Raw genomic sequence first — 22,075 nt, 5'->3', positions numbered from 1 at the left:
CGCCCTCTTCCTGGGCCCGGGACACCGCCCCTCTTCCCGAGACTCCTCTGTCCTTCTCCCGGACTCCGCCTGCTCCTTCCCGGGGACACACTGCCCCTTCCTGGGACTTCTCTTCCTCCCTCTTGGGGACACCGCCCGCTCCTCTCTTCCCCAGGACGCGGCGCCCCGTCCTTCCGGGGACATCCCCTCTCTGCCCCTCAGGACAGCGTCTCCCGGGCCGCCACCCCCCGCCGCTCTTTCCCGGGACTCCGCCTCCTCCCCGGGACGCCCCTACTCCCCGTGTCCGCCTGTCCGCTGGCCCCTCTTTCCACCGAGTACAGCTGAGCCCGGCGGCCAGCCAGGCGTGCACGCTGTCCTTCCGCCCTCTTGTAGAGTGGCCCGTCCCTTGCCTTCCCATGTTCCTGCCTGTGCCGCCGCGGGCGCCCGGTCACCCTGCCCCTGCTAGCTCTGCACCTGGCCTCCAGGTGGCTCCCCAGGCCCACATCGGGTCTCCTCAGAAGAGCCAGCAGCAGCTCACTCTCGTGATCTCCAGAGGCTGAGCCTTGTGGATTTCTAAGGAATAGTATTGGCCATGGGAAAAGTGCCACAGTCACATTTGGGAAAAGCTCTCTTAACCGTAGACAGTTTCCCTTAACATGGGTGTCGCCAAAGGCAGCCATCACTGCAGCGTGTCCTGTGATGGCAGAGCTGCCGTTAACATTTGCTTGTTGCATTTTTCCCGATGCTCGCTGAAAAGGCCTGTCGGCCTCGCCGGGCCCCTCACCTTGAATTGTTACATTTCAGTGTCCAGGGGGTCATCTCACAGGGGCTGGGGCACGACGACCCAGCCTCACCCCCCACCCCGTGCCCAGCATACAGTGGAGCTCAGTAAATGTTTGTTAAGAGAACCGAGAACTGTGAAGTCCTAGGCGGTCCCTTAGCGTCAGCATTCGTGTTTCTAGGTATGGATCAAAGGCTTTTAGAGTTGGTGGAGGACCTCACAACTTCTGGGGAACCCCAGCTGAACCCTGAGAAAATGAAGGAGCTGAAGAAAATTTGCAAGTATGTCTTAAGGTTCAGCATTTCATGGTGACTGGCTGGCCCAGCTGGGCTACAACATCCCCGGGAGGCTGTGGGCCCTCCCCTGGGGCCAGGCCCCCACAGGAGCCTACAGTGCCCAACCTGGGCGGTGGTTGTGTTCTGGGGCAGGGGTCCCAGGGTGGAGGTGGAGGGGCACGTGGGGTCTGCGGTCGTGTCTCTGTTCACAGCTCTGTGTATGTGACAGGGCATGTCCCTCAAGTGCACACGAGTGATTTAGAGATGAGTTTACATCCTTTGCTTTACAGTTAGGATACGCAGCAGGAAGTAAGTTAGATGCCAGAGGTGGGCGCACTGCCCCTTGGCCTGGCAGGACCTGTATGTCTGCTGACCCGGGGCTCTCAGACCCGGGGGCCATAAGTCGAGCTTTACGAGCATCGAGCATCCTTATCCTGACTTTACAAAAAAGTAGAACTCAAGGGGTTGCTTACTGAGTGATGAGGGCTTACATTTCAGCTAAAAAACTTCGGCTCAGATCAGGTTTCGCTGTAGCCCAGGAAGCCCCAAAACAGCAGTGCTCACAGCATGGGGTGGTGCTTCAGTCGTGGCTGCAGCCACGCAGCTGAGGAAAAGTGACAGGGACACGGACGGGCATGGCCACGTCCCAGTGGGGCTGTGGACACTGACTCTGAAATCTCGTAGTTTCCGTACATCGTGAAGTATTCTTTGGTTTGTTTCAGCGTTTTAAAAACAACCATCCTTGGGTTGAGGGTTTTACAGAAACAGTCAGGATTCGGCCAAGGGCAGTGGTTTGTCCACCCTGCTCTGGCGGGGGACGGGAGAAGGCGCACATCTCTGCCACTCGTGAACACTGTCCCCATGCAGAGCGCTTAACTGACATGTCCACAAGTGCTGGGCGCTTGCTGAGGACAGCTGGTGTCCCCAGGTCTTCGGAGGAGCGGCTGAGCCACGCCTACCACCTGCTGATGACGCAGCTGCGCCAGGAGCACGCGGAGATCCGCCTCTCCGCCTTCCAGGTGGTGGACGAGCTCTTCGTCCGCTCGCAGCACTTCAGGACACTGGTCGTTTCCGACTTCCAGGCGTTCCTGGAGCTCACGTTGGGCACTGACCACAAGCAGCCGCTGCCGCCCCCCAAGGAGGTGGCCCGGAGGCTGCGGCAGGCTGCGGCCCGGGCCGTGCAGGGGTGGAGCGAGAAGTTCGGCGCAGCCTACAAGAAGCTCGCCTTGGGCCACCACTTCCTGAGACACAGCCACCAGGTGGGCGGGCCCTGGAGGGGCTGTCCTGGCTGCTGGGCCCGGGCTGGGGACCGGCAGGCCTGACTGTCACAGTGGGTGGGAGTCCGGGGGCTCCCGCGATGGGGGGCAGTGTCGGGGGAAGAGCTCAGCTCAGGCCCGGGGGGGTTTCCCATGTGACACGAAGGGCGGGAAGGCGTGACTTGGCCTGTGACTGTGGCTGCTGCTGTCGGCCACCCCTCCCACCCTCACGCCTTGCACTCACCTGGGTCCATGCCACCACCCTCCCCTACCATCCCTGGTGGCTCAGGCCTGGCCCAGCACTGTGGCCTGTCCCTGCTCGTGGCCTGCAGGTGCCACCTGTCCTCCCGCCACACACCGGGGTCCACGCCCAGGCGGTGGTCTCGGGCCTGGGTCCACCCACAGCCTCCGTCCACAGCAGTGGGAGTGAGCACACTGCTCTCCCTCGGCCCTTGTTAGGCCGGGGCTGCTCTCCTTGCTGGCGGGGGCTGCTGGCCGGGTCCTCCTGAGGTCTAGACGCACAGTTCAGTGCTTCCTCGTGTCCCGAACACCAAACTAACGAGGCCGCAGTGTGGCTGTGCGCAGTGCGGCCGTCCGGGCCTCTGTCTACTCTGCGTTTTCTTTAGCTGGGTCTGACCGTGAACTCACTCTCTCAGGTAGACTTTGCAGACGTGGACGTGAGGACTCCAGTGGAGAGAAGGCGAGGAGAGGAGCAGCAGAGGCACAGGGACAGGCTGTACCGGGCGCGGGCCGAGCAGGCGGTGCGGGAGATGGCAGGTGGGGCTCTGGGGACAGGTGGCCCTGCCTTCCAGCCAGAGCCCCCGGGCTCTGTCCGGCCCCTTGTGGGGCCTGCCCCCAGGCGGGGGGAGGCAGCAGGTAGGCGAGTGGTCAGCCGATGGGAGGGTCCTGCTGGCTGTGCTCCCCTGTCCCACACCTGTGGTGGTCATGCCGCCCATCAGGACAGGGGGAGGGGACATGCATCCAGCTGGTCGTGCTGGTCTGAGCTTCGGCCCTGCACCTCTGGGCCTTGCTTGCTCTCGCCAGTCCCCTCCTAGAAGCCCAGCACTGGCCTTGCTGCCGCCGGCCCTTCCCTGGGGGTGGCCGGGGCGTGAGGGGTGGGGATCCCTGCGGGGTGGGGCGCGGTGGTGCAGGGGCACTCCCTGGCTGGGGCGCAGCCGTGTCCTCGTGGCTCTCGCCCCCGCTCCCTTCTGGGGTTTTGCCCAAGCCCCCGAGACGGAGGGACGTGACTGTGGCCAGCCAGCGGCGTCTTGCTCTGTGCAGAAATGGCGGAGGAGGCGCGACACTGCCTCACCGAGGTGGACAACTGCTTCCGGCTGCTGCTGCCCTTCGACTTCGGGCCTGGCCTGCCGGCCGCCCTGCCGGCCACGGCTGCGGCTGCGCCGGAGGAGGGCGCCCGCGACCTTGGGCCCGAGGACGAGGCGCAGCCGTGCTGCAGCAAGACCCTGTGTGCCCGAGCTCGCCCCCCGGCAGCCACCGTCACAGGCGCCCCCTCGCAGAGTGCCGAGGACAAGGACGAAGATGAGGACAGCGACCAGGAAGCGTTCGTGCGGCAGCACGGGCTGGGCTCCCACAAGTACACGCTGGACCTGGAGCTCTCCTCAGGTAGCCGGCCGCTGCTGCTCGGCCCTGTCCCTTGCCACTGCCCACTCAGGCTGTCCCTGCACCAGGCCTCCTTGACCGCGGGCCCTCGGGACACGTCTGTGAGTCGGGCAGGGAGCCCCAAGATTGGGTGAGGGGTGACGAGACGGGCCCACGGCCCTGCCCAGGGACCCTGTTGTGACGTGCAGGCAAGCGGCCAGGCTGAGTGACCTGGGAGCCTCTGGGGACCCAACCAGCTCCCAGTTCTCCAGCCACATGGCAGACGGGCCAGTCTCCTGGTCTCACCCTGTGCGGACAGCTTCCTCACAGCGCCCCTCACCGGGTGGGAGTGGGTGGGTGGGGTTCAGGTATGTTCGTGGGGAGGGCAGCTGGGCCCCGCAGCTGCAGGAAGACGTGGCCACCCCCAGGCACTGTGAACCCTGTGAGCGCCAGGGAACTGCCCGCTGCGTGGCTGGGGCCGGGAGCCGGCGGTGTGTAGCTGGTGGCGGGCACGGAGCGGGGCCAGGGCCCCCACCCTGGGAGCAATGGGGGTGGGGTCTTGGATGGCCGGGTCCATCTGTCCCAGAGAAGCCTTGAGAATGTGGGGCCTTATGGGGGCACATATATCAGCTGAGGCCAGAATCCTAAAGTGGCAAATCTCCTAGGGTGTCGGGTTTGGGGTCCCTGGCGATATGGGGTGGAGCAGTGTCGGGTTTGGAGAGTCAAGTTTGGGGTCCCAAGCGATGTGGGGTGGGGCAGTGTCGGGTTTGGGGAGTCAGGTTTGGGTCCCGGGCGATGTGGGTGGGGCGCAGGGGCCCTGCGCAGGCCTCTCTGGTGACGGCATGCGCCTCCGTGCAGACAGCCTGAGGGTGCGTGAGGATGAGGACAACGGCCCTGTCCTGCAGTCTGCCCGGGACGCACTCAAGCTCATCCAGAACAAGTTCCTGCCGGCCGTGTGCACCTGGCTGCAGGTGGGCGAGTCCCTGTCACGGCCGCGGGCCATCGTGGGCAGGGTCTGGGTGTGTGTGGGGCGGCTGGCCAGCCTGGTGACACGCCCCCTTCGTGGCAGCTCTTCACCCGTGCAGGGACTCAGGGTGGGCACTTAGAGGCCGCCATCGACCTGAAGGCGGAGCTGGAAGCCGCCCTGAGGAAGTCCAGGGAGCTGGCCATCGAGCCCGAGGGGGTGCGCAGGACGGAGGTGAGTGAAGCGGGGCCTGGGTGAAGAGGCCGCGGCCCCTCGGGTCCGAGCAGAACCGCTGGGCGCCCGAACCTGCCTGCCACTCTCAGCCGTGGGCTGCAGGTCCAGGCTGCAGACAGAAGGGCTGGGGCCACGGCCCTGGTCGGACAGGAAGTCCCTCAGCCCCACAGGAAGGCATTACGCAGAACCCCCCAGGGGCTCAGACAGCACCTCCAGATCTTGGGGGTCCCGTCTGCTCACCATCGAGGCCATGGGGCCAGTGCCTGCAGGGTGCTGAGGTCGGATATGTCCTTGAGGCTGACGCAGAGGGCAGTGCCCAGTCTGGGGAGGTGGGCCCCGCACTCGTCCCGAGTAGGGCAGTCAAGTAGGTGAACCAGGGACCGGTGCCCGCTTGGGAGGACGCCCTCGGTCACCGTTGGCCGGGCATGTGTCTCTCAAGGCGGAGCTGGTCTGAGCAGGACAGCCCCGAGGGGCTGCTTGGTGGTGGGGTGAAGAATGCCGGTACCCTAGCAGCGGCATCGGCCCCCTCTGTCCTGCCTGTGCTGGGAGCTGGACCTCGGTGCCAGAAGGGCCTGAGGGCTGGGTCCTCTGCAGCTGCCCACGGGGAGTGCCCGGGACAGTGGGCGCCCCTCTCAGCCAGACCCTGCCCCAGGACGCCCAGACCCTGGCCATGCCTCCCAAGGGCCGGGCCAGGGGGGCCTGGGGTGGACAGAACAGTGTTCCTCGCTGAGGAGACCAGCGTGGCCGACCCCTCGGGTCCTGGCACCGAGTGTCCCTGTCCCCGTGGAGCAGCCAGCTGCCCCTCAGCAGTGCCCTGCGGCCTGCAGGGGCAGGGGCGGGGGCGGGGCCGGGGGTGGCGGCCTCATCTCCTGTCCTCATCTTGTGGGTGTGCGGCCCCTGGGGACCGGCAGAGGGCGATCTCGTCCTTCTCTGAAACCCCGCTAGTGGGGAAGTGCACCGCAGGCCGGCACAGTGGCTGAGGCGGCCGCCCGCATGGGCCCGTTTCCCGGCTCTGCCAGGTGTGACTCCGCTGAGACGTCTTCATCCGTGGCTCTGACCGGCAGCCTTCTCCCGGTGCAGGCAGGTCTTCTGGGGTCCCGAGGGAGGTGACGCGTGTGGGCGGCTCGTGCTGGCCCTTGGCAGGAACTGCTCTCTGTTTTAGCGGACGTGGGTCATAGCATCGGAGAGAGGCTGGGCCTGTGAGACGCAGCGGAGGGAGTCGGGGGTTCCCCCTTGCGTGACCCGAGGCCCAACCACTTTGTGAAGGCCACTCTGTGGCCGTGTTGTAGGAGCTAGGGACACACCCTCTGGCTCCTGTGCACCCAGGCAGCGGCCCCCCAGGCAGTGGGCCCTCAGGAAGCGGCCCCCATGTAACAGCCCCCCAGGCAGCGGGCCCCCAGGCAGTGGGCCTTGTCCTGCCAGCCCTGGGCTCAGCAGGGCTGGCAAGACCAGAGCTGGCGGCAGAACTTTCCAGATGGCCCGATGCTGCCTGGCCCGTGTTCCCGTCACAGCTGCAGGGCCCTCAGGGGAGGGTAGCCTCCCATGTGGCCCAAGTGAGCCCTGCGCGGCCTCCGGGGTCCTGGCTCTGGCTGCAGTCATTGGATCACTGGAAGCTGTACCTGGCAGGTGGGCGGCAGCCAGGGCGAGGCCTCCTTCGGGCAGGCAGCTGCCTGGGAGTCCCTTGGGGACTGAAGGGGCTCAGGCTCTCTGTGGAGGAGGGCGCTGCCCAGGGCCTGCTTCCTGCAGTGGGGCAGTGCCTACCGGTCTGGGCTCTGGCCGCTGCCACCCCTGTAGGAACCCAAGGGCCCCCATCAGCGCCTTGGCCGCCTCTGAGCTCACTGTGACTCAGACCCTCACCAGCAGAAACCCCGGCGCCCCCCCACACCTGTGTGACCGGTCATGCACAGGGCCCTCGTGCCTCCTTGCAGGCCCCATGGAGTGTCCAGGCCCGAGCATGCAGTATGGGCGGCTCCAAGCTGCTTGTGGGGGTGTGTGGGGGTCAGTGTTGGGGGGTGGGCTGACGTTGGTGGAGGAGATGCCACCATTCATTACGTTCATTATGGAGGCTGGACAGGCTGCCCAGGGGAGGGGCTGCCCAGGGTGGTGTCTATGTCCACTGACGTGGGACAACAGGGCAAGCCAGGAGAGGGCCAGTGAGTGTGCCCCGCGCTGGGCAGGAGCCCTGGCCAGCCCTAGCCACGGTCAGGTAGGGTGCAGGGAGGAGCTGCCGGGCTGGCTCTGTTGGCGGTGGGCACTCTGCGGGCGCTGCCCCAGAATCCTGGGAGACTGCTTTGCGCCCTGGGCTGCAGGTCACGTGTCTAGGGCCGCCGGGCTGAAGGGCAGCGCCAGCTCCGCGAGCCCCCGTCCCAGAGCAGACACGCCGCCAGCAGGCGCCTGGCAGTGGGGGTTAGCGGGTTGCTGCTTGCTCGTGTCCACGCGTGGTGCCGGGGCAGGCCCCCGCTGCGCGTCCTGATGCACCATCTGCCTGGGCCGTGATGTTGATCCCGTGGGTTGTGACTTAAACCTCTGAGCGCTCCACGCCGATGGGTGACAGACCGAAACAGACAGGGTGCTCCTGGTTCAGACAGGCCAGCAGCCCAGGCGCGCGGGGGTGGGAGCCGGCCTTGGGCCCCGTGGGTGTCTGGTGGGGGCAGGTGGCGCCTCTGTGGTGTGCTCCCTCTCTGTCCGTGTTTGCCATGGGTTTCTGCGGACTGTTTTCCTTCGACGTAGATGTTCTGTCTTCAGAGACTGTTTGAGCGGGTTTAAGTCGGTGTAATGGTGTTTTACGGAGTGTCTGTCTTGGCCCGGCGGGAAGCGGCTGGTGTAAATCTTGAGCAGATCGATACGGGGCATCGTGGGTGGATTTAGTCCCCAGCCCTGCTGCTCTCGGCGAGGGGCGGCAGCCCACACGGCGACTGGCACAGAGGACGCCGAGGGAAGCCCTCTGAAAACTCATCGCCGGCCGTTTAATGACGTGGCTGAGCCCAGCAATTATTCATGTTGCGTAGTGAACACAATGGTTATTCTCCACCAATCTCTAAGTTAGAGAAAACTGGCTTTGAGCGTCAGTCTGTTCACTGTAAGTGGCACGTGGCTCTCTTAGGGATGGGGATGCTACAAGCGGCTGAGACGCCCACGCGTGTTCTCAGCAGTCACGTCCTGGCGTGCGGCCACGTGGTCTCCACGGGGCCCTTTCTGGAGGTGCCAGCCCCACCGTCCCCTGTGCCGGCCCCTCCCACAGGGCCCCACGTGCTGCTGGAGCCCACAAGCCGCTTCCTGAAGGTGAGAAGGACAGAGCAGGGCCCCCAGGGAATGAAATGCTGGCTGCGTTGGGCACCCCAGGGAGGCAGGAAACTAAATCAGCGACACGGGGACCTTGTACTCGGCAGGGCCAGTAAACAACTTTCCTGGTGACGCGGCCTGTCCATCACGCCGAAGGCCAAGCCGCCTGGCTGGGGCTCAGCGGAGGTGGTCCGGCTGCTCTCAGGCCCGGCCCGCCGGCCCCGCTGCGGACACCTGCGTGACATAGCCTTCCCAAACGGCCCCCTTGCTCTGAACAGCCACACACGTTGTCCTCCTAATTTTAGAAGTAGGTGCTGACCCTTTCACGGGGGGAAGATGAGTCTGGGGGCAGTTGTGTGAGCCGCGGCCTCCTCTGTAGGCCTGTTGGCCCGATGAGGGTGCCACCTGCAGTGTCACATGTGGCATCACCTGGAGCCCTGCCTCCTAGCACCGGGGGCGGGCCGAGCCGGAGAGCTCGGGTGAGTCGTGGCCGGCAGGGCTTCCTCTTGTCCAGGGCTGGGCGGCAGGTGTGATGTCACCTGGGGGGGTGGTGCCCAGGTGAGGGCCTGCCTGTGCCCTGCACCACTCACACCAGCCGCCAAATCCAGCGCACGCCTCAGTGCGGTCCACCTGGACCGCAGTACAGACTCTGGCCAGCGTCGCCTGGGGCGGAGGGCTGCGCCCTGACCTGTCTGCGGGCTGCCCACCTGGACCCAGCAGAGCCGGCTCCTCCAGGAACCCTCCTCCCGCCCCAGCAGGCCCAGGCGGCCGGAGCAGCTCCCGTGAGGCCTGCGGAGAGCCTGGGCCCAAGGCCGGTCATGCAGACGGTCACGCAGAAGGGAGGGTGGGGCGCCTCGTCCACGTCCACCAGGCTCCGCTTGGCCAGTGGCACGGGCCAGCCCAGCCTCGCTGTCCTCTGCAGCGGCCCCACTGAGAAGCACGGACGACACTGGCGGGCCATTTGCGGGCCTTGGGGAGTGCATTAGCATATAAATAGCCGCGGCCGGCCAGCACAGCTGAGCACGGTTAATTTTTAGTTTATGCGATAGAATGGGGTTTTAAATGCATAGCCATCAAGCGCAGGAGACAAATGCGGGTGGGAGCTCACTGTCTGACGAGGCCCTACATCATTTTTTTTTAAAAGGGAAACACACATAAACTGAACAAAAGTGATTTCTTGGGTGAAAAGTAATTGAGATTGCGCACCAAGTTAATTAGATCGTGCGGAATTTATTTACGGGCCCAGCTGCACCTCGGGCCGGTGGCGGCCCTTGGGCTGCTCCACTCCCGGCCCTTCCCAGGTGATTAGCAGCCTGGCCACCCCTGCTCTGCACACGGACTGCAGTGTGTGTCTCGGCCGCTTTATTGCTTGTTTAATTATGATCGCGGAGGCACATTTTTCTAGATCCTCTTAACTGGTGAGAATCCGTGCGAACCGCAGCAGGCCGGCCTCCCCGAGCCTCCACAAGTGCGGGGGGCATCCAGTGGGCCACAGAGCGCTGACCGCCTGCCCGGGCCTTCACCCGGAAGGGGGGGGTGGCGCCCCGGGGTCTGCCTGGTGTGACCTGGTGTCCCTGGACGGACGGACGGCGGGGCTGGCTCGTGTCCTTGCCATTGGGAACTCTGCTCTCTGCAGGCTGCTCCGGGACCGGTTTACAAGTCGGTTGGCCGGAGGACGACCACCCTCCCCCGGCCTCCTTGGGGACTCCCAGCACCCTCGGGTGTCCACGCACCCCTGGCCCGGGGCTGCCTTTTGACCCCATCTGCGACCTTCGACCTCAAGGGTGGGTTGGATCGCTGCTGCCTCGGGCTCCTGGACAGGCCCCCAGCTGGGCCGCACCCCCAGCGTCTGGAGAGGGTGTCCCGCCTGGCGGTGGCCCTGCTTTCCTCTGCGCTGAGCAGTCACCTGGGTCACACAGGTGTCACAGCTCCTGACCTGGCGCTCTGGAGGTCAGCGCCACCGCCCTTCCCCGACGCACAGGTAGCCGTGCCGCGGGTCTGAGGCGAGCCCACCCATGAGCCCCCGCCCGAGCTCGGGCCGTGAGGTCCGGCTCTGCCACGCAGTGGCACATGGGTGCCCAGCCCCAGTGGTCACCATTCGTGGGAGGCGCTGGGCTGTGGCGGCTCCGCGGGTGGCCCGTGCTTGAGGGCGGAGCTCTGGCGGGAGGCCTGGCTGCCGGGCTTCACGGCCGAGCACGCCCCAGGACATGGGTCCTGGTGCCACCCGCCCTGCTCTGCTGATTTAAGAACAAAGGGGCCCGGGCTCTGCGTTGACCCCCAGGAGGAAGCACCCAGGGGGAGGCGGGCTTAATCCCTAATAGTTAGCTAAGCAGCTGAGTGTTTTTTAGGAAATGGAAATTTAATAAAAGTCTCTGGTGAAATTCGATGGCGAGAGCAATAAGCATAATATTTTATGAAAATGACCCCCATATTTAAAACCTGGCACTGTGTGTTCTGCATTGTAGCACCCAGCCCACATCTACCTTTTAGGAAATTAAAACACATAAATTCTGTTTAGTGTTTGATGCGCACGGCACAGGCCGGGAACCGTAATGCCCTTAAACCTTGGGCTGCTTTCCACCTTTCATAAATTCCTGGGCAGATTCTATACAAAAATAATTTTCAGGTCCGCGGCTCATTGTTATTCAAACGTGATTGATTGTCGTCATTTGCTCAGCTCAGGAGCTAAGTGCCCCTGTCATTTCCAAAGAGTGTAATTGGGACGTTTCACAGGTCAGCGGTGGGGACAGGCTTCCCTTTTGATCAGTGTTCGACTGATAACAAAAATCGCAGTTTCCAGTGATTGATGCCTCGCACACCTCCACATTGCGGGGCCAGGGTCGTCCCCAAACAAAGTGCATCTGCATCTGATTATGCCTCTGGTGGTGGGCGGCGTCCGGTGCCCGGGGGGGCTGCGGGCCGCAGGGCGGTGACTTGGTGGGGCTGGTGTGGGATGAACTCGTAGCCACCCCGTGGACAGTGGCTGGGCCTTGGGTTCATGGCTGCGTCCGGCCGTGCCTCTGCCTCTGTGGGCTGCTGTCGATAGTGAGCTCGGAGGCGAGGGCCTGTGTCAGACGGTTTCATTTTCAGTTTGTCCCTCAGCCTTGCTGGGCCCGTCGCTGGTGTCCATCCAGGAGGGTCCCTGTCCGGACCTTCCCCTCAGGCGGCAGCATGCCACTCCTGGCCTGAGAGGGCTGGGGGCAGGAGGCAGCACCCAATTTGGCCGAGCCGGCCTGGAGTGTCCCCTGTGGGGTGGGCAGTGGGCGGGGCCTCCGGATGCCTGCCCGCTGTGACCCTCTCTGGAAGGTGGGTCCCTGGGAGTCCTCACGCCCTGTCCCGCAGGTATTGGGGCACTGAGAACGCGGGGTGGGGGGCCGGTGGGAGAGAGGGCCGAGGCGACCCAGTGCCTTTGGAGTGGGGCTGGAGGCCTGATTCCTGCTGCTCGTGTCCTGGGACGTCGGGGTGAGTGTGGCTATCGGCCACCCAGGGCGGAAGCCCCCCGCTAAGCCCCCTGACCCTGTGAGGGGAGTCCTCGTGCACAGGGGCCCTGCACTGGCCAGGGGAAAGGCGGGGTGGCGGGTCCCGGCCTGCTCTTCCCTGTGCAGTCCCGAGGCACCCCAGCTCTGCTGGTCGCCCCAGACCCTACTTCACCACGCTCACCTGGGTGGGGGAGGTGGCCTCGTCTGAAGCAGACTCTTCGGTGGCTTTTTAACACCATTGTTAAGGACAGAATATTCCAGAAGCGCTGTGGGCACAGGCACCACCAGAGGCTGGGTGGGGACTGGACCAAGAGCAGGGTGCAGTTCTTTGGCCTACGCTGGACGGGCCTAATGCTGGGCCTCGAAGGAGGGGCCAGCACCTCCCCCAGGGCGCCGTGCCTCTTCCGGGCTGAACCCCGTCTCATCTGCCTGTGAGGCTTCAAAGCGGTGCCTGGTCCACCATGGTGGAAGCTTCGGGTGGCCGGTCGGGGGACACATGAGGGTCTGAGTGGAGATGGGATGGGCTTGGGGACAGTCCAGGGTGTCCAGCCTGCCTGATGCTTCCACCCCTGGCCAGATTGCTCCACAGGGACCAGAAGTGTCCAGGCCTTTGCCTGCTGTCACACGCGGGTCTGGGGGTGTCTCCACAGACGGCGGCCTTGGAGGACCAGGACGAGGACGAGGAGGACGACTTCGTGGAGGTCCCGGAAAAGGAGGGCTACGAAGCCTGCGTCCCCGCCCACCTGTGGCCCGAGGATGGTGAGCAGCAGGATGGGGGCTTAGGGAGGGTTCTGCTCGGGACGCCACCGAGTCTGTGGCCGGGGATGCTGAGGAGCTGGCCGTGGCAGGAGGTGGTCTGAGGTTCTCTGAGGCCCCACCTTTGCTGGAACTGTGACTCTCCCTTTGTGCCCTGGGTACTCACTCCCTGGCCCGGGCCCTCCCCAAGGTTCACCCTGCAGTGGACTCTTGCTGTCCCCCGGCCAGGCAGGCCCTACTGCCCGCTGCTGTGGATGCAGCCAGGCTGTCCACACAGCGGGACCTCGGAGGGCCCCCAACTCGACACACAGGCCTGCGGTGACCTCCACACCCTGACGAGGGCCAGCCCTGCTGGGACTGAAGTCTCAGCCCGTGGCGGGGGGCAGGGGACAGGTACCCCAGGACAGACTAGGCGCATGGGGTGGCAGGGAGTCTGTGGCAGGAGGCTGCAGCTTCTCCATGGGGGGCACAGCCCCACAGTCCTCTAGGCTCCCTTGTTCCCCGATCGCCGTTTTTTGGGGTGCCACGAGTGAGGCAGTGTTCCTTATTGTGTGTGGTGTCACAGACGGGGCGTCTAGCCCAGGATGTGTGTCTGCTCCAACAGGGAGTGGTGCCAGCCTCAGGGCTTCCTGTCCAGAAATGCCTTTTTTCCCAAACTCTCCCCTCCAGGGAGAGGGGGTGCGGGCCACGGGCCTGCACTGATGTCTTGTCCAGGGGAGGCCAGCGCAGATGAAGCCTGGGGCCATGCGGCACGAGATGCAGCTGATTTGCGTGTGAGCGTGTAGGACGAAGAACTTAGACCGTCAGGCACCTCGAGTGTGAAGACGTCGCCGTCAGGGTGTCTTGGTGGATTAGCACAAGCAGAGTCTAGGACCCCCACTCGTGTGGTCCCTGTTGACTCCCATGGCTGCCGTCTGCCGACCCGGGGACCCCTGCCTGGTGCTTCCTGCCCTCCAGGCTGGGGACAGGCGGGTGGATGGGTGTGGCCAACAGGCAGGAAAGTCTCCTGCTGACCCCTGGGCCACCCCACCCCACCGTCCATTCTGTGTTCTTCCTAACCCGAGTTCACGGCCGGAGGCCTTGCCCTGAGCCCCCGAGGCACCTGGGCCGTGCTTACGCCATCCACCAGCAGCCCGGCCACGCTTGAGGCCATCTGAGCCCAGGCTGGGACAGTGGGCAGAGGGCAGAGAAGGCCGCATAGCCACCTCTGCTTCAGGTGTCTGCGGCCACGCCTCTGCACCTCAGCTCAGCACCCAGGGCCCGCGTGCCGCGCCCCCTCCGCCCCTCAGCTCAGCACCCAGGGCCGGCGTGCCGCGCCCCCTCCGCCCCAGGCTCCCGCCCTCCCTCGTGTTGCTGGGACTCTGGCTGCAGGTGCTCTGTGCGTCCCTGCTTTGCGGGCCTTGGGTCCTTTCAGTAGAAGCCATGAGGCTCCGTCGGGCCCGTGGCTTATGATCGGTGGCCAGTAGTGGCCAGTCGGGAGGAGGTGGCGGGGCTGCCCCACTCCCCCTGGCAGGGTCGAGGACAGTGACAGGTCCTTCGGCCTCCCTTGGACCTGGCGATTGTCCCGCAGCAGCAGGAAGCAGGGCACCCTCCTCCGTGCTCCTGCCGCCTGGCTCTTGGCCGTGCGTCGGCCCGTGAGGCCGCGGGCCAGCGGGGCCCTGTCCGTGGTGCCCCCGCGGTGCCTGGCCCTGGTGGGCGCCTTGTGAGAGAGGCAGGGTCCCTGTCGCATTTGCTGGCACTCATTGCCCCTTCTCTGAACGGCTCACGACGTTCCGTCTGTCCGCTTGGGTGTGACGATGGCGGGTGCAGGCCAGGTGCTGTCTGCTGTGTCCCCCAGGCGGTCGCAGACGGGGGCGGTGGGGCACACAGGGGCCGGGACCCAGACACACAGCAGACAGCCGCATGGGGCTCAGACTCCACCCCCAACCCCGTGAGCCCTGTGCCGCTTCCAGGCCGTCGCAGCGGGGGGCGCCGAGTGGGCAGGGGGCACCTGCAGGCGGGGGGGCGGGCGGCCTGTGCCCCCCGCTGTTCTGCACGGCCCGGGCGGGGTGCGGCGGCTCCGTCCGAACCCCGCGCACTCACTCCCTCTGAGTTTGCACGGAGGGGCTTTTATCTTCCCCTAATCCTGCCGTTTCTGTCAGGACATAATCTCTTTCTCAAATTTACATTTTAATTACAAGGCCAGCTGAACGAGGTAGAATCAATCGTGTCAGGCAGGAGCCTAACTTTGCGGGAGCCCAGGCTCTCCATTCCCGATCGATCCGCCTCCCGCCCTGTCTGCTCCTGCAGAGGTGCCGCTTGCTCAGTTTACACTGGAAGGGGATTTGGACGTTTCTGTCATTCGTCCTAAAAGCAGCTGTGGCAGCGAATTTGCTCCGAGACCCGGTGTAGCCGGGCACCCACGGGCAGTGAGATGGCAGTGGCGGAGCCGGGCGCGGGCCACTGTCCTCCCTGGGGACATCGGCCGAGGGGCGCCGGCCGCTTTGAGGGTCTTCGCTGTGAAAGTACGTCAGCGAGATCGATTCTCTACAGCAGTGTGACATGCGGGGTGCTTCCCGCCCCGAGCACTCACCTCGCTCCAACACGCTTACCCATCTTTTTAATGGTTTAAAACAACAAATCAATGAAAAATATATTTCATTCTTGTAACTCCTAGGAATTCTCATATCGATCCTTGGGCTGCGACTGCATCCGTCTCCCCACCACAGCGCCCACTTACCAGCCGCGCCTCCTGCGTGGGGCGCGTGCGTGCGGGGCTGCGGTGGCTGGGAGAGCACTGGGCCTCCCGTGAGGGGGGCCTGTGACCCTGTGTCGGTCACAGGCTCCCTCCGCGTCACCCAGGGCCTCAGAGCCCATGTGCTCAGGTGGCCAGAGGTGGACCTGGTCACCTCTGACGCTTCGTGCACTCAGCAGGGGACCCCAAGAACCAGGGGGCCCTCACGCTCACGCGGCAGCGTGCAGGGCCATGGGGCGTCTGGGGCCGCTGCCCCCCTCTGCTGTCCTGCGTGTGGCCATGCAGCACGCACAGAGGCAGGTGCAGCCCCGGCTAGGACGTGGGGTGGGGTGTGTCAGGCTGACCTGCGGGGCAAGGCTACGCCCCAGGCCGAGGGGACCCTTCTGGTTGCCGGGCACTGGCGGCATCGGCCCGAGCAGGCCCTTCGAGTTGTGACTTTCCCACTTGCCTGGGAAGCTCGTCTTGAATCCAGTGCTCAGTGGGGGTTGTCCCTGTCACGCTCAGTCACGTGTCCTTCGTGGGCCTGCAGGCGGATGGGTGGACGGACAGGTGTGCCTAGTGGGGCAGCATTCAGGCAGCGTGTGCGGGCGTGAAGTATGCCGCGCCGGTCAGTACCCCATCTGGGATCCCGGCCACTCTCTGCTCTGCCCACTCTGACCTCCCATGGCTGGGGACGCAGTCTGGGCACTGCTGGGTCTTCAGAAGGACTCTGTCTGCCCAGGACTTGCCTTGGTCGCCTGGCCACGTATGTGTAGCTCAGGAAGGGTGTCCCGGGCGGGCTGGGTGCTGCCGCTGCCCACCGAGTTGGGCAGAGCGCAGGTGGACCGGCCCCTCTTGCGTCTCTCAGTCGGCCCTCCCACGCCTCGCGGCAGTGCCGGAGGGACAGACAGAGGGACCGACGCTGGTCTGCGCGCGCCGGCCCCCTGAGGCAGCTTCCCGGGCTTTTTCCCGTTCTCTCGAGCCGGGCGCCCTGGCTTGCCCGTCCTCTCCCTGACCCTCAGCAAGGCCTTTCCTTCCCAGGGCTCCTGCAGCTGTCCCCACACCGCCGCCTGTCCCTGCTTCTGGGACCTGTGGGGAGGACGTGGCCTCTGCCCCCACCCCTGCCCCTGGCGGTTCCGGCGGCCACCAGGCAGGTCCCTCGTGACCACGTGCCCCCGACGATCCCTGGCACTGCCTCCTGGCACCGTGTCCCCGCCCCCGCCCTTCACCTTGCACCGGCTCCCGGAGCCGTGGGTGTGCAGCGGGCTCCGGTGCGGGCAGATGCCGCCTTCGTCCTGCCCCAATCCTGTGGGGGTGACAGTCCTCTGTGGGGTGTCGCTGAGCTGCCAGTGTCTGGGCTTCGTCTGGTGGGCAGCAGGGCAGGTACTACGTGGAGTCGGCCCTGGGCCAGTGCGGGGTTCACACACTGACGTGGCTGCACCCTAGCCACTCGGTCAGCGCCTGGCCGCCCCGTGGGTGGGAGCAGTGTCCCCAGAGCTGGCCGGGTCAGCACCAGACACACCTCTGTTCCAGGGCCGCAGAAGGACCAGGCTGCACGGGGCCCGCAGACCAGGATGAAGACGAGGATGGACGAGGAGGCCTGCGACCCCACCTCTGCAGCCTCACAGCTCCAGTGGCTCCGGGGCCGCCCGCCCCCACCCCCACGCCCCAGGTGACACCTCTGAGCCCCGCGCCCCTGCGGCTCCTTAAGGCAGCCCCAGGTGTGGGTCCCAGAGGGCGTGCGGGGCAGAGGTGCTGCCTGTTGGTCAGGGCTCGGGAGGGGCCCAAGGCTCTGGGATCTGGGGGAACGAAGATGTCAGCGCACCCCAGGCCCAGGGTGGGGACCGCAGATGAAGAGCCAGCTCCCCGGGGACAGCGAGGGCTGGGCCTCCTAGTCACAGCTCAAGTGTGCAACCCGGGTCCATGCTTGGGAGAGGGGAGAGGTGGAGGTGGGTGGCGGTGGCTGCCGGGGCACAGTCACCGCGTCCCGCGCTGTCTCACTGACCCCTGCAGGGCCGCCCTGGAGCCAGAGGAGGCTGGGAGGCTGGCGGCGGAGCGGGCCCGGGCTCCTGTTGTGCCCTTTGGGGCCGACCTGTGCCACTGGGGCCAGGAGCAGCCGGAGGCCGGGGAGTTCCACAGGTGAGTCCAGGCGCGTCCGTGGCTCCCGTGGGCCGCCCTGCACCCTGCCGCCACCCGGCAGACACACGCAGCCGCAAGGGCCGGGCCCAGCAGCCTCCAACGTCCCCTGAGCTCTGTTGCCCCCTGGGGAGATGTCCTGTCCTCCTGGTCACTCGGGCGTCCTGTCCTCCCGGTCACTCGTGCAGTTCTGTCACGGTCACTCGTGCAGTTCTGTCACGGTCACCTGTCAACGACCATCTTGTGCTTTGACTCACTGGGATTCTGTGTGGCCTTGAGCTCTGTAAGAGAATTCCAGCAGCCACCCCCTGGCTGCGCTGGCCTCCGCTTCATCCCTGTGGCACCGCAGACGAAGGGGCGGCACCTGTGTGGGGAGCATGCCCCGTGGGACACCAGCCTTGCCCGCCCTTCCGGGTCCAGGTCCAAGGCGGGTGGGGCGGGGCGGGGGCGGCTCGTGCCCTCGCTGCTCAGGCACCTTCTCGTGGCGCTGTGAGGCCTGTCATCAGGCCCAGAGTCTCTGGGACCTTCCTCGGGCCACCGGCCCTGCCCCCAGCAGCAGCCCCGATGTCCTCTGCCCACGTTGCAGACCCGAGTCTCAGCACCGCTTCTGGAAGCCGAGTGAGGTGGACACGGAGGTGGACTGCGCCCGCACGCTCGAGGGGCTCCGGACCCGCCGCATCCCCTTCGCGGGGACGTTCGAGCCCGTGCAGCACCGGTGCCGTGCCCCGAGGCCGGACGGCCAGCTCTGTGAGCGCCAGGACCGGTTGAAGGTGAGCGGGACCACGACGGCGCCTGGGCTGAGCTGGCACCTGGGGCCTGAGGCTGCTCCGGGAGGGCTGGCCAGCTTCTCGGCTGCTGACCATGGAGCTGTGCCCGGCCTCCTCCTGGGCCCCCAGTGCCGGGTGCCGCGCTTGTCCCTGCATCTCTCCCGCTCCATGGCGCGTCCTCACTTGCTCTGGGGGGGCATGGGACAGGAGGGCGGTGGCCTCAGCCCAGTGGAACCAGGTGCCAGATGCCCCTCCATCTGGCTCCTGAGGCAGCACCCCAACACCCTCCGGCATGGCCGGAGCGGGGTGAGCTGCAGGCCGAGAGCCGAGGGCCGCAGAGACTGGAGAAGGCTGAGGGCCTCTTTGTTGCTGCAGTGCCCATTTCACGGGAAGATCATCCCCAGAGACGACGCTGGGCGGCCCCTCGACCCGGAGGACCGGGCGCGGGAGCAGAGGCAGCAGCTGCAGAGGCAGGCCGAGCGCCCAGGTAGGCCTGCGGGCGGGCGGGCCCCGGAGTCACCCGCGCAGCCCCTTGGAGTCTGCGGGGTCCCCTGTCACCCCCAGCCTCGTTGTTTGGGGGGTGCACTGCCCACGGGGGCTCACAGCATGCTCGGGCTTCTGGTGGGGCGTCTTCCTACAGCTCTTGACGGAGGCGTGAGCGGGCGCTGCCTGCCGCCGGCTGGCTGGTTGAGTTTGGGTTCCTGGCCACGTGAGTGCGGGTCTGGGCAGATGGGCAGGCGTGCACAGTATTCTATTGGGGTCCTCGTCGTGGCCCCCCATTTTCTGTCCAGTGGGCTTCAGCCACCTGAGTTATTCTTAGGACAGTCCAGGGGCGCGGCTTGTGTAGGTGCCGTGCCGCAGGCTGGCGGCCGCTGGCCCAGCGGGGCCCTGAGCAGCAGGCCTGGCTGGCGACGTGCAGAGTGGCCGTCACTGCTGGGCGAAACGTAGACATGCGCAGATTGGCCAGGGCCTGGGAGCCGCGTCCACGGGGCAGTGTCAGCCGGAGGGTCCCAGCCCAGCCGTGTCTGCTGTCACCCGTGGGCTTTTCCCCTTCGTCACGAGAGACACGTGATTTCAGCCTGACACCTGGGAGGGTCCTGACCCACTAATCCGTGGGGCGAGGCCCCCGAGGCTCGCACTCAGAGACTCGAGCGCCTGCTCCGTGTCAGCCCCGAAGGCCGCCCTGCTGCTGGCCGCGGCGGCTTGTTAACACGGGCCTGGGCTTCGGCCGCGCGGCGCTGGCCAGCCACATGTGAAATAGCGTCTCTCGCTAACTGCGTATCGATCCTGCCTCCCTCGCACGCCGGCAATTTTCCCTTCCCGGGCGCTGGCCTCGGTGACAATGGTGTGGAGCTCGGCCCGGCGTGCAGGAAGGCTCGCGCCCCGGCATCTATTGATTTTCTCCCGAGGCTTTTAAATTGCTCCTTCATTTTCCTGAGATGCTCGTTCCGTCTCGTGCGGGCGCCGCGTCTCCCCGTTGTGTTTGAACAATCGCTCCATTCACTGGGCCCCGAAACTGTGACGCGCCTCGTTGCTGGGAGATGGACCGTTTGGGCAGGTTTCCTTAATCTTGGATTAATCGCCTCCACATCTGAGCTGTGCAGCCCCGTGTTCCTTCACCTCGAAAAATCAACTCGGGGCGGCCTGGCCATCTGTCTGCGGCGCGGCTCCTCCCGGTGCTGGACGTTCCCTGCCCCCAGCCTGGCTGGGGGCTGCCCCTCAGCACCTTGGGTGTCCAGCACCTCCGGCGGGGCCGGGTGCATGGGGGGTGCTGGGCCAGCTGGGCCGACCAACCCCATAGCTCCTGGGTCCCCAAGTGGCCTTTCAGAGCAGACCAGCCGTACCAGGGGCTGAGCAGAGGCCGAGGCAGGAAGGAGCGCTGAGCCAGGGCGCTGGTGGGTGGGCTTGGGGCCTTGGCCTCTGACCCTGTGCGTGCCCCCTGCCCCGGCCTGAGTCCTCATCCCAAGCGATCGATGCTTTCCTCAGCCCTGCACCCGGGCTCATGGGGCTGGCCTGCTGCGGCCTGGGGCTGGGGACATGGTTTCCGCTGGGGCACTTCCGCTGCTGGCCCGCGGGCCTGGCTGCACAGGATGCACGCGGGGGAGCGGGCTGAGTGGGCGAGCGGGTGCCGGTGTTGCTGACACGCGTGGCCAGGTGGCCTGAAGACCAGCACAAAGGACGCTCAGTCCAGCAGGCAGGTCTAGAAGCCACAGTTAGGGGCCTGGTGGGGCAGTCCAGCCTGGAGGCCAGGGAGCAGCCTGCAGATGGCACTGTCCCCCAGCCGCTGGCCTCAGCTGCCTTCCTGTCTGAGGGCTCTAAGGATGCAGCAGGCCTGGCCCCTGGGCCACCTGCTGCTCTACGGCCTGTGCGGGCAGTGGGACCCCCTCTGCCTTGCTCTCAGCCTTGAGCAGCGGCCAGCACCCGCCCATCCCCCGTCACCAGCGAGCCAGGTGGCCCTGTGTCAGAGAGGGGTTGCGGCTCAGGTGAGGGGCGCTGTGGCTGGCACCAAGGGCCTTCTGAACTCTGGGTTCTGTTTGCAGAGTGGCGGGACCCGGAGTTTCTGAGCGACTTGGAGGCAGCCACGGGAGTGGATTTGGGCTCGGCCAGGGCTGGCGGGAGAGGCAGGGGCAAGAAGAGGCGGCAGTCCAGGCTGACCAACCTGAAGCAGCAGGCCAACACCGCCCGCACACGCATCGCCAAGAAGATCTTCGCTAAGTAAGCGCCGCGCGGAGCCCTGGGTTCGAGGTGCTGGAGGGGAGCCAGCCTGGCTCCGTGGGCCCCCTCTGCCTTGAGCATCTTCCATGGCCACAGGCCCCCGGGTGGGATAGGTGTCCCCAGCCAGTGGAGGGGACAGTTCTCAGCTGCAGTGGAGCTGGGAGCTGGTGGCCCTGCAGCTGGCAGCCGAGCATCTCCCCGAGCGGGGCCTGCGTCCTGCCGTGCCAGCTGACTGGGACTGGCTGGCCCACGTGGTCAGTGGCAGTGTCCACGTGGTGACTTCAGGCAGGCCAGTTCCGTCCCGGCTGACAGGGCGGGTTTGCTGCGTGGGTCTCAGCAGCAGCAGAGCTGAGCCGGTGCCACCGGAACGCAGGCACCCGTGTGCTGCTCCCCTCGCCGGCCTGGGGCCAGAGCCCCTCCCAGCTGGACCAGCAGGCCAGAGCAGGGAGGCTACCAGCCCAGCCCCTTGCCCAGCTCCCTGCCGTGGTCAGCCAGAGGGCCCCGCCAGGGCCACAGTGTGGCCAAAAAGCGTTGAGGGCGGCTGTTCAGGCAGCTCACAGCCGCTGCCCGTTCCCAGACGTCTGCGGCAGCTCGCGAGGCGGTCCGCAGGCGGCCCTCTCCCTGCCAGGTACCCGGCTCCACGCCCTGGGCAGCGGCTCCTCCTGCCCTCCCTGCCGGCCTCGCCCTGCACCTGAGAGGGGCTGGACAGGGCGCAGCCTCCTCAGTGCCCATGTGCTGCTGGCCCGTCCTGTCCTTCTGCGTCCAGAGGAGGGCTCGGCCCCACCCAGGCACGAGGCCGGCTTCCCGCGGCAGGGCAGGGTCCAGGGCGCTGTGGGCTCCGACGCGGAGGGCTGCGCTGCCTGCGTCCTCTCGGCCGTGCTGACCACACACCCGGCTGTCCCTGCTCCGTGGCCTCGGCTGCTCCTTCCGGGGCACAGGCCTCCATGTCCAGACCCCACCGCCACAGCAGCCGCTGAGCAGACGCCCCCGTCCTCAGCCCTGTCTTCCTCACGCTCAGACGTGGGCTCGGTGGCCTGCATCCCATGCGCCCCAGCTGCGCAGCCTACTCGCTGCTCCCCCACCACGGGCAGGCGGGCTGTGGCCTCGACCCGTGGTGCAGCCGGCACGGGTGGGGCCAC

The 22,075-nt window shown here is 66.1% G+C and overlaps 2 protein-coding genes across 4 annotated transcripts in view; both read left to right on the top strand.

Annotated features, from left to right (window-relative positions):
- Positions 1-22,075, top strand: part of UVSSA (UV stimulated scaffold protein A) — a 29,256-nt gene that overhangs the window by 208 nt on the left and 6,973 nt on the right. The window contains exons 2-13 of one of the 2 annotated variants that reach the window (XM_039838342.1): positions 942-1,041; positions 1,964-2,294; positions 2,948-3,068; positions 3,573-3,914; positions 4,749-4,861; positions 4,960-5,088; positions 12,500-12,608; positions 16,852-16,990; positions 17,332-17,457; positions 18,041-18,224; positions 18,597-18,708; positions 20,762-20,936. In XM_039838342.1, the coding sequence (XP_039694276.1) occupies positions 944-1,041; positions 1,964-2,294; positions 2,948-3,068; positions 3,573-3,914; positions 4,749-4,861; positions 4,960-5,088; positions 12,500-12,608; positions 16,852-16,990; positions 17,332-17,457; positions 18,041-18,224; positions 18,597-18,708; positions 20,762-20,936 (1,979 nt within the window). In that variant the 5' untranslated portion in view covers positions 942-943. Of the gene's footprint in view, positions 1-576; positions 1,042-1,963; positions 2,295-2,947; positions 3,069-3,572; positions 3,915-4,748; positions 4,862-4,959; positions 5,089-12,499; positions 12,609-16,851; positions 16,991-17,331; positions 17,458-18,040; positions 18,225-18,596; positions 18,709-20,761; positions 20,937-22,075 lie in introns of those variants that run through there. The other variant, XM_039838341.1, reaches the window with a different exon arrangement.
- Positions 5,926-22,001, top strand: LOC120582920 (uncharacterized). 2 transcript variants are annotated; one of them, XM_039838351.1, is made up of 2 exons: positions 5,926-9,226; positions 21,991-22,001. In XM_039838351.1, exon 1 carries the CDS (start codon positions 6,563-6,565, stop codon positions 7,559-7,561), a length of 999 nt encoding a protein of 332 aa, XP_039694285.1. In that variant the 5' UTR covers positions 5,926-6,562; the 3' UTR covers positions 7,562-9,226; positions 21,991-22,001. The 2 variants fall into 2 exon arrangements, with proteins under 2 accessions (XP_039694285.1, XP_039694286.1); XM_039838352.1 differs by lacking the exon at positions 21,991-22,001 and adding an exon at positions 19,818-19,827.

The sequence above is a fragment of the Pteropus medius genome, unplaced genomic scaffold, assembly GCF_902729225.1.
Source record: "Pteropus medius unplaced genomic scaffold, Ma_sr-lr_union100, whole genome shotgun sequence".
Classification (NCBI taxonomy): Eukaryota; Metazoa; Chordata; class Mammalia; order Chiroptera; family Pteropodidae; genus Pteropus; species Pteropus medius.
This window is presented reverse-complemented; position numbering and strand designations above follow the sequence as displayed.

What these genes read in the sequence shown, in the direction of transcription:
- LOC120582920 (XM_039838351.1), top strand. Translation starts at nt 6,563, where the DNA reads ATGGCCCGATGCTGCCTGGCCCGTGTTCCCGTCACAGCTGCAGGGCCC.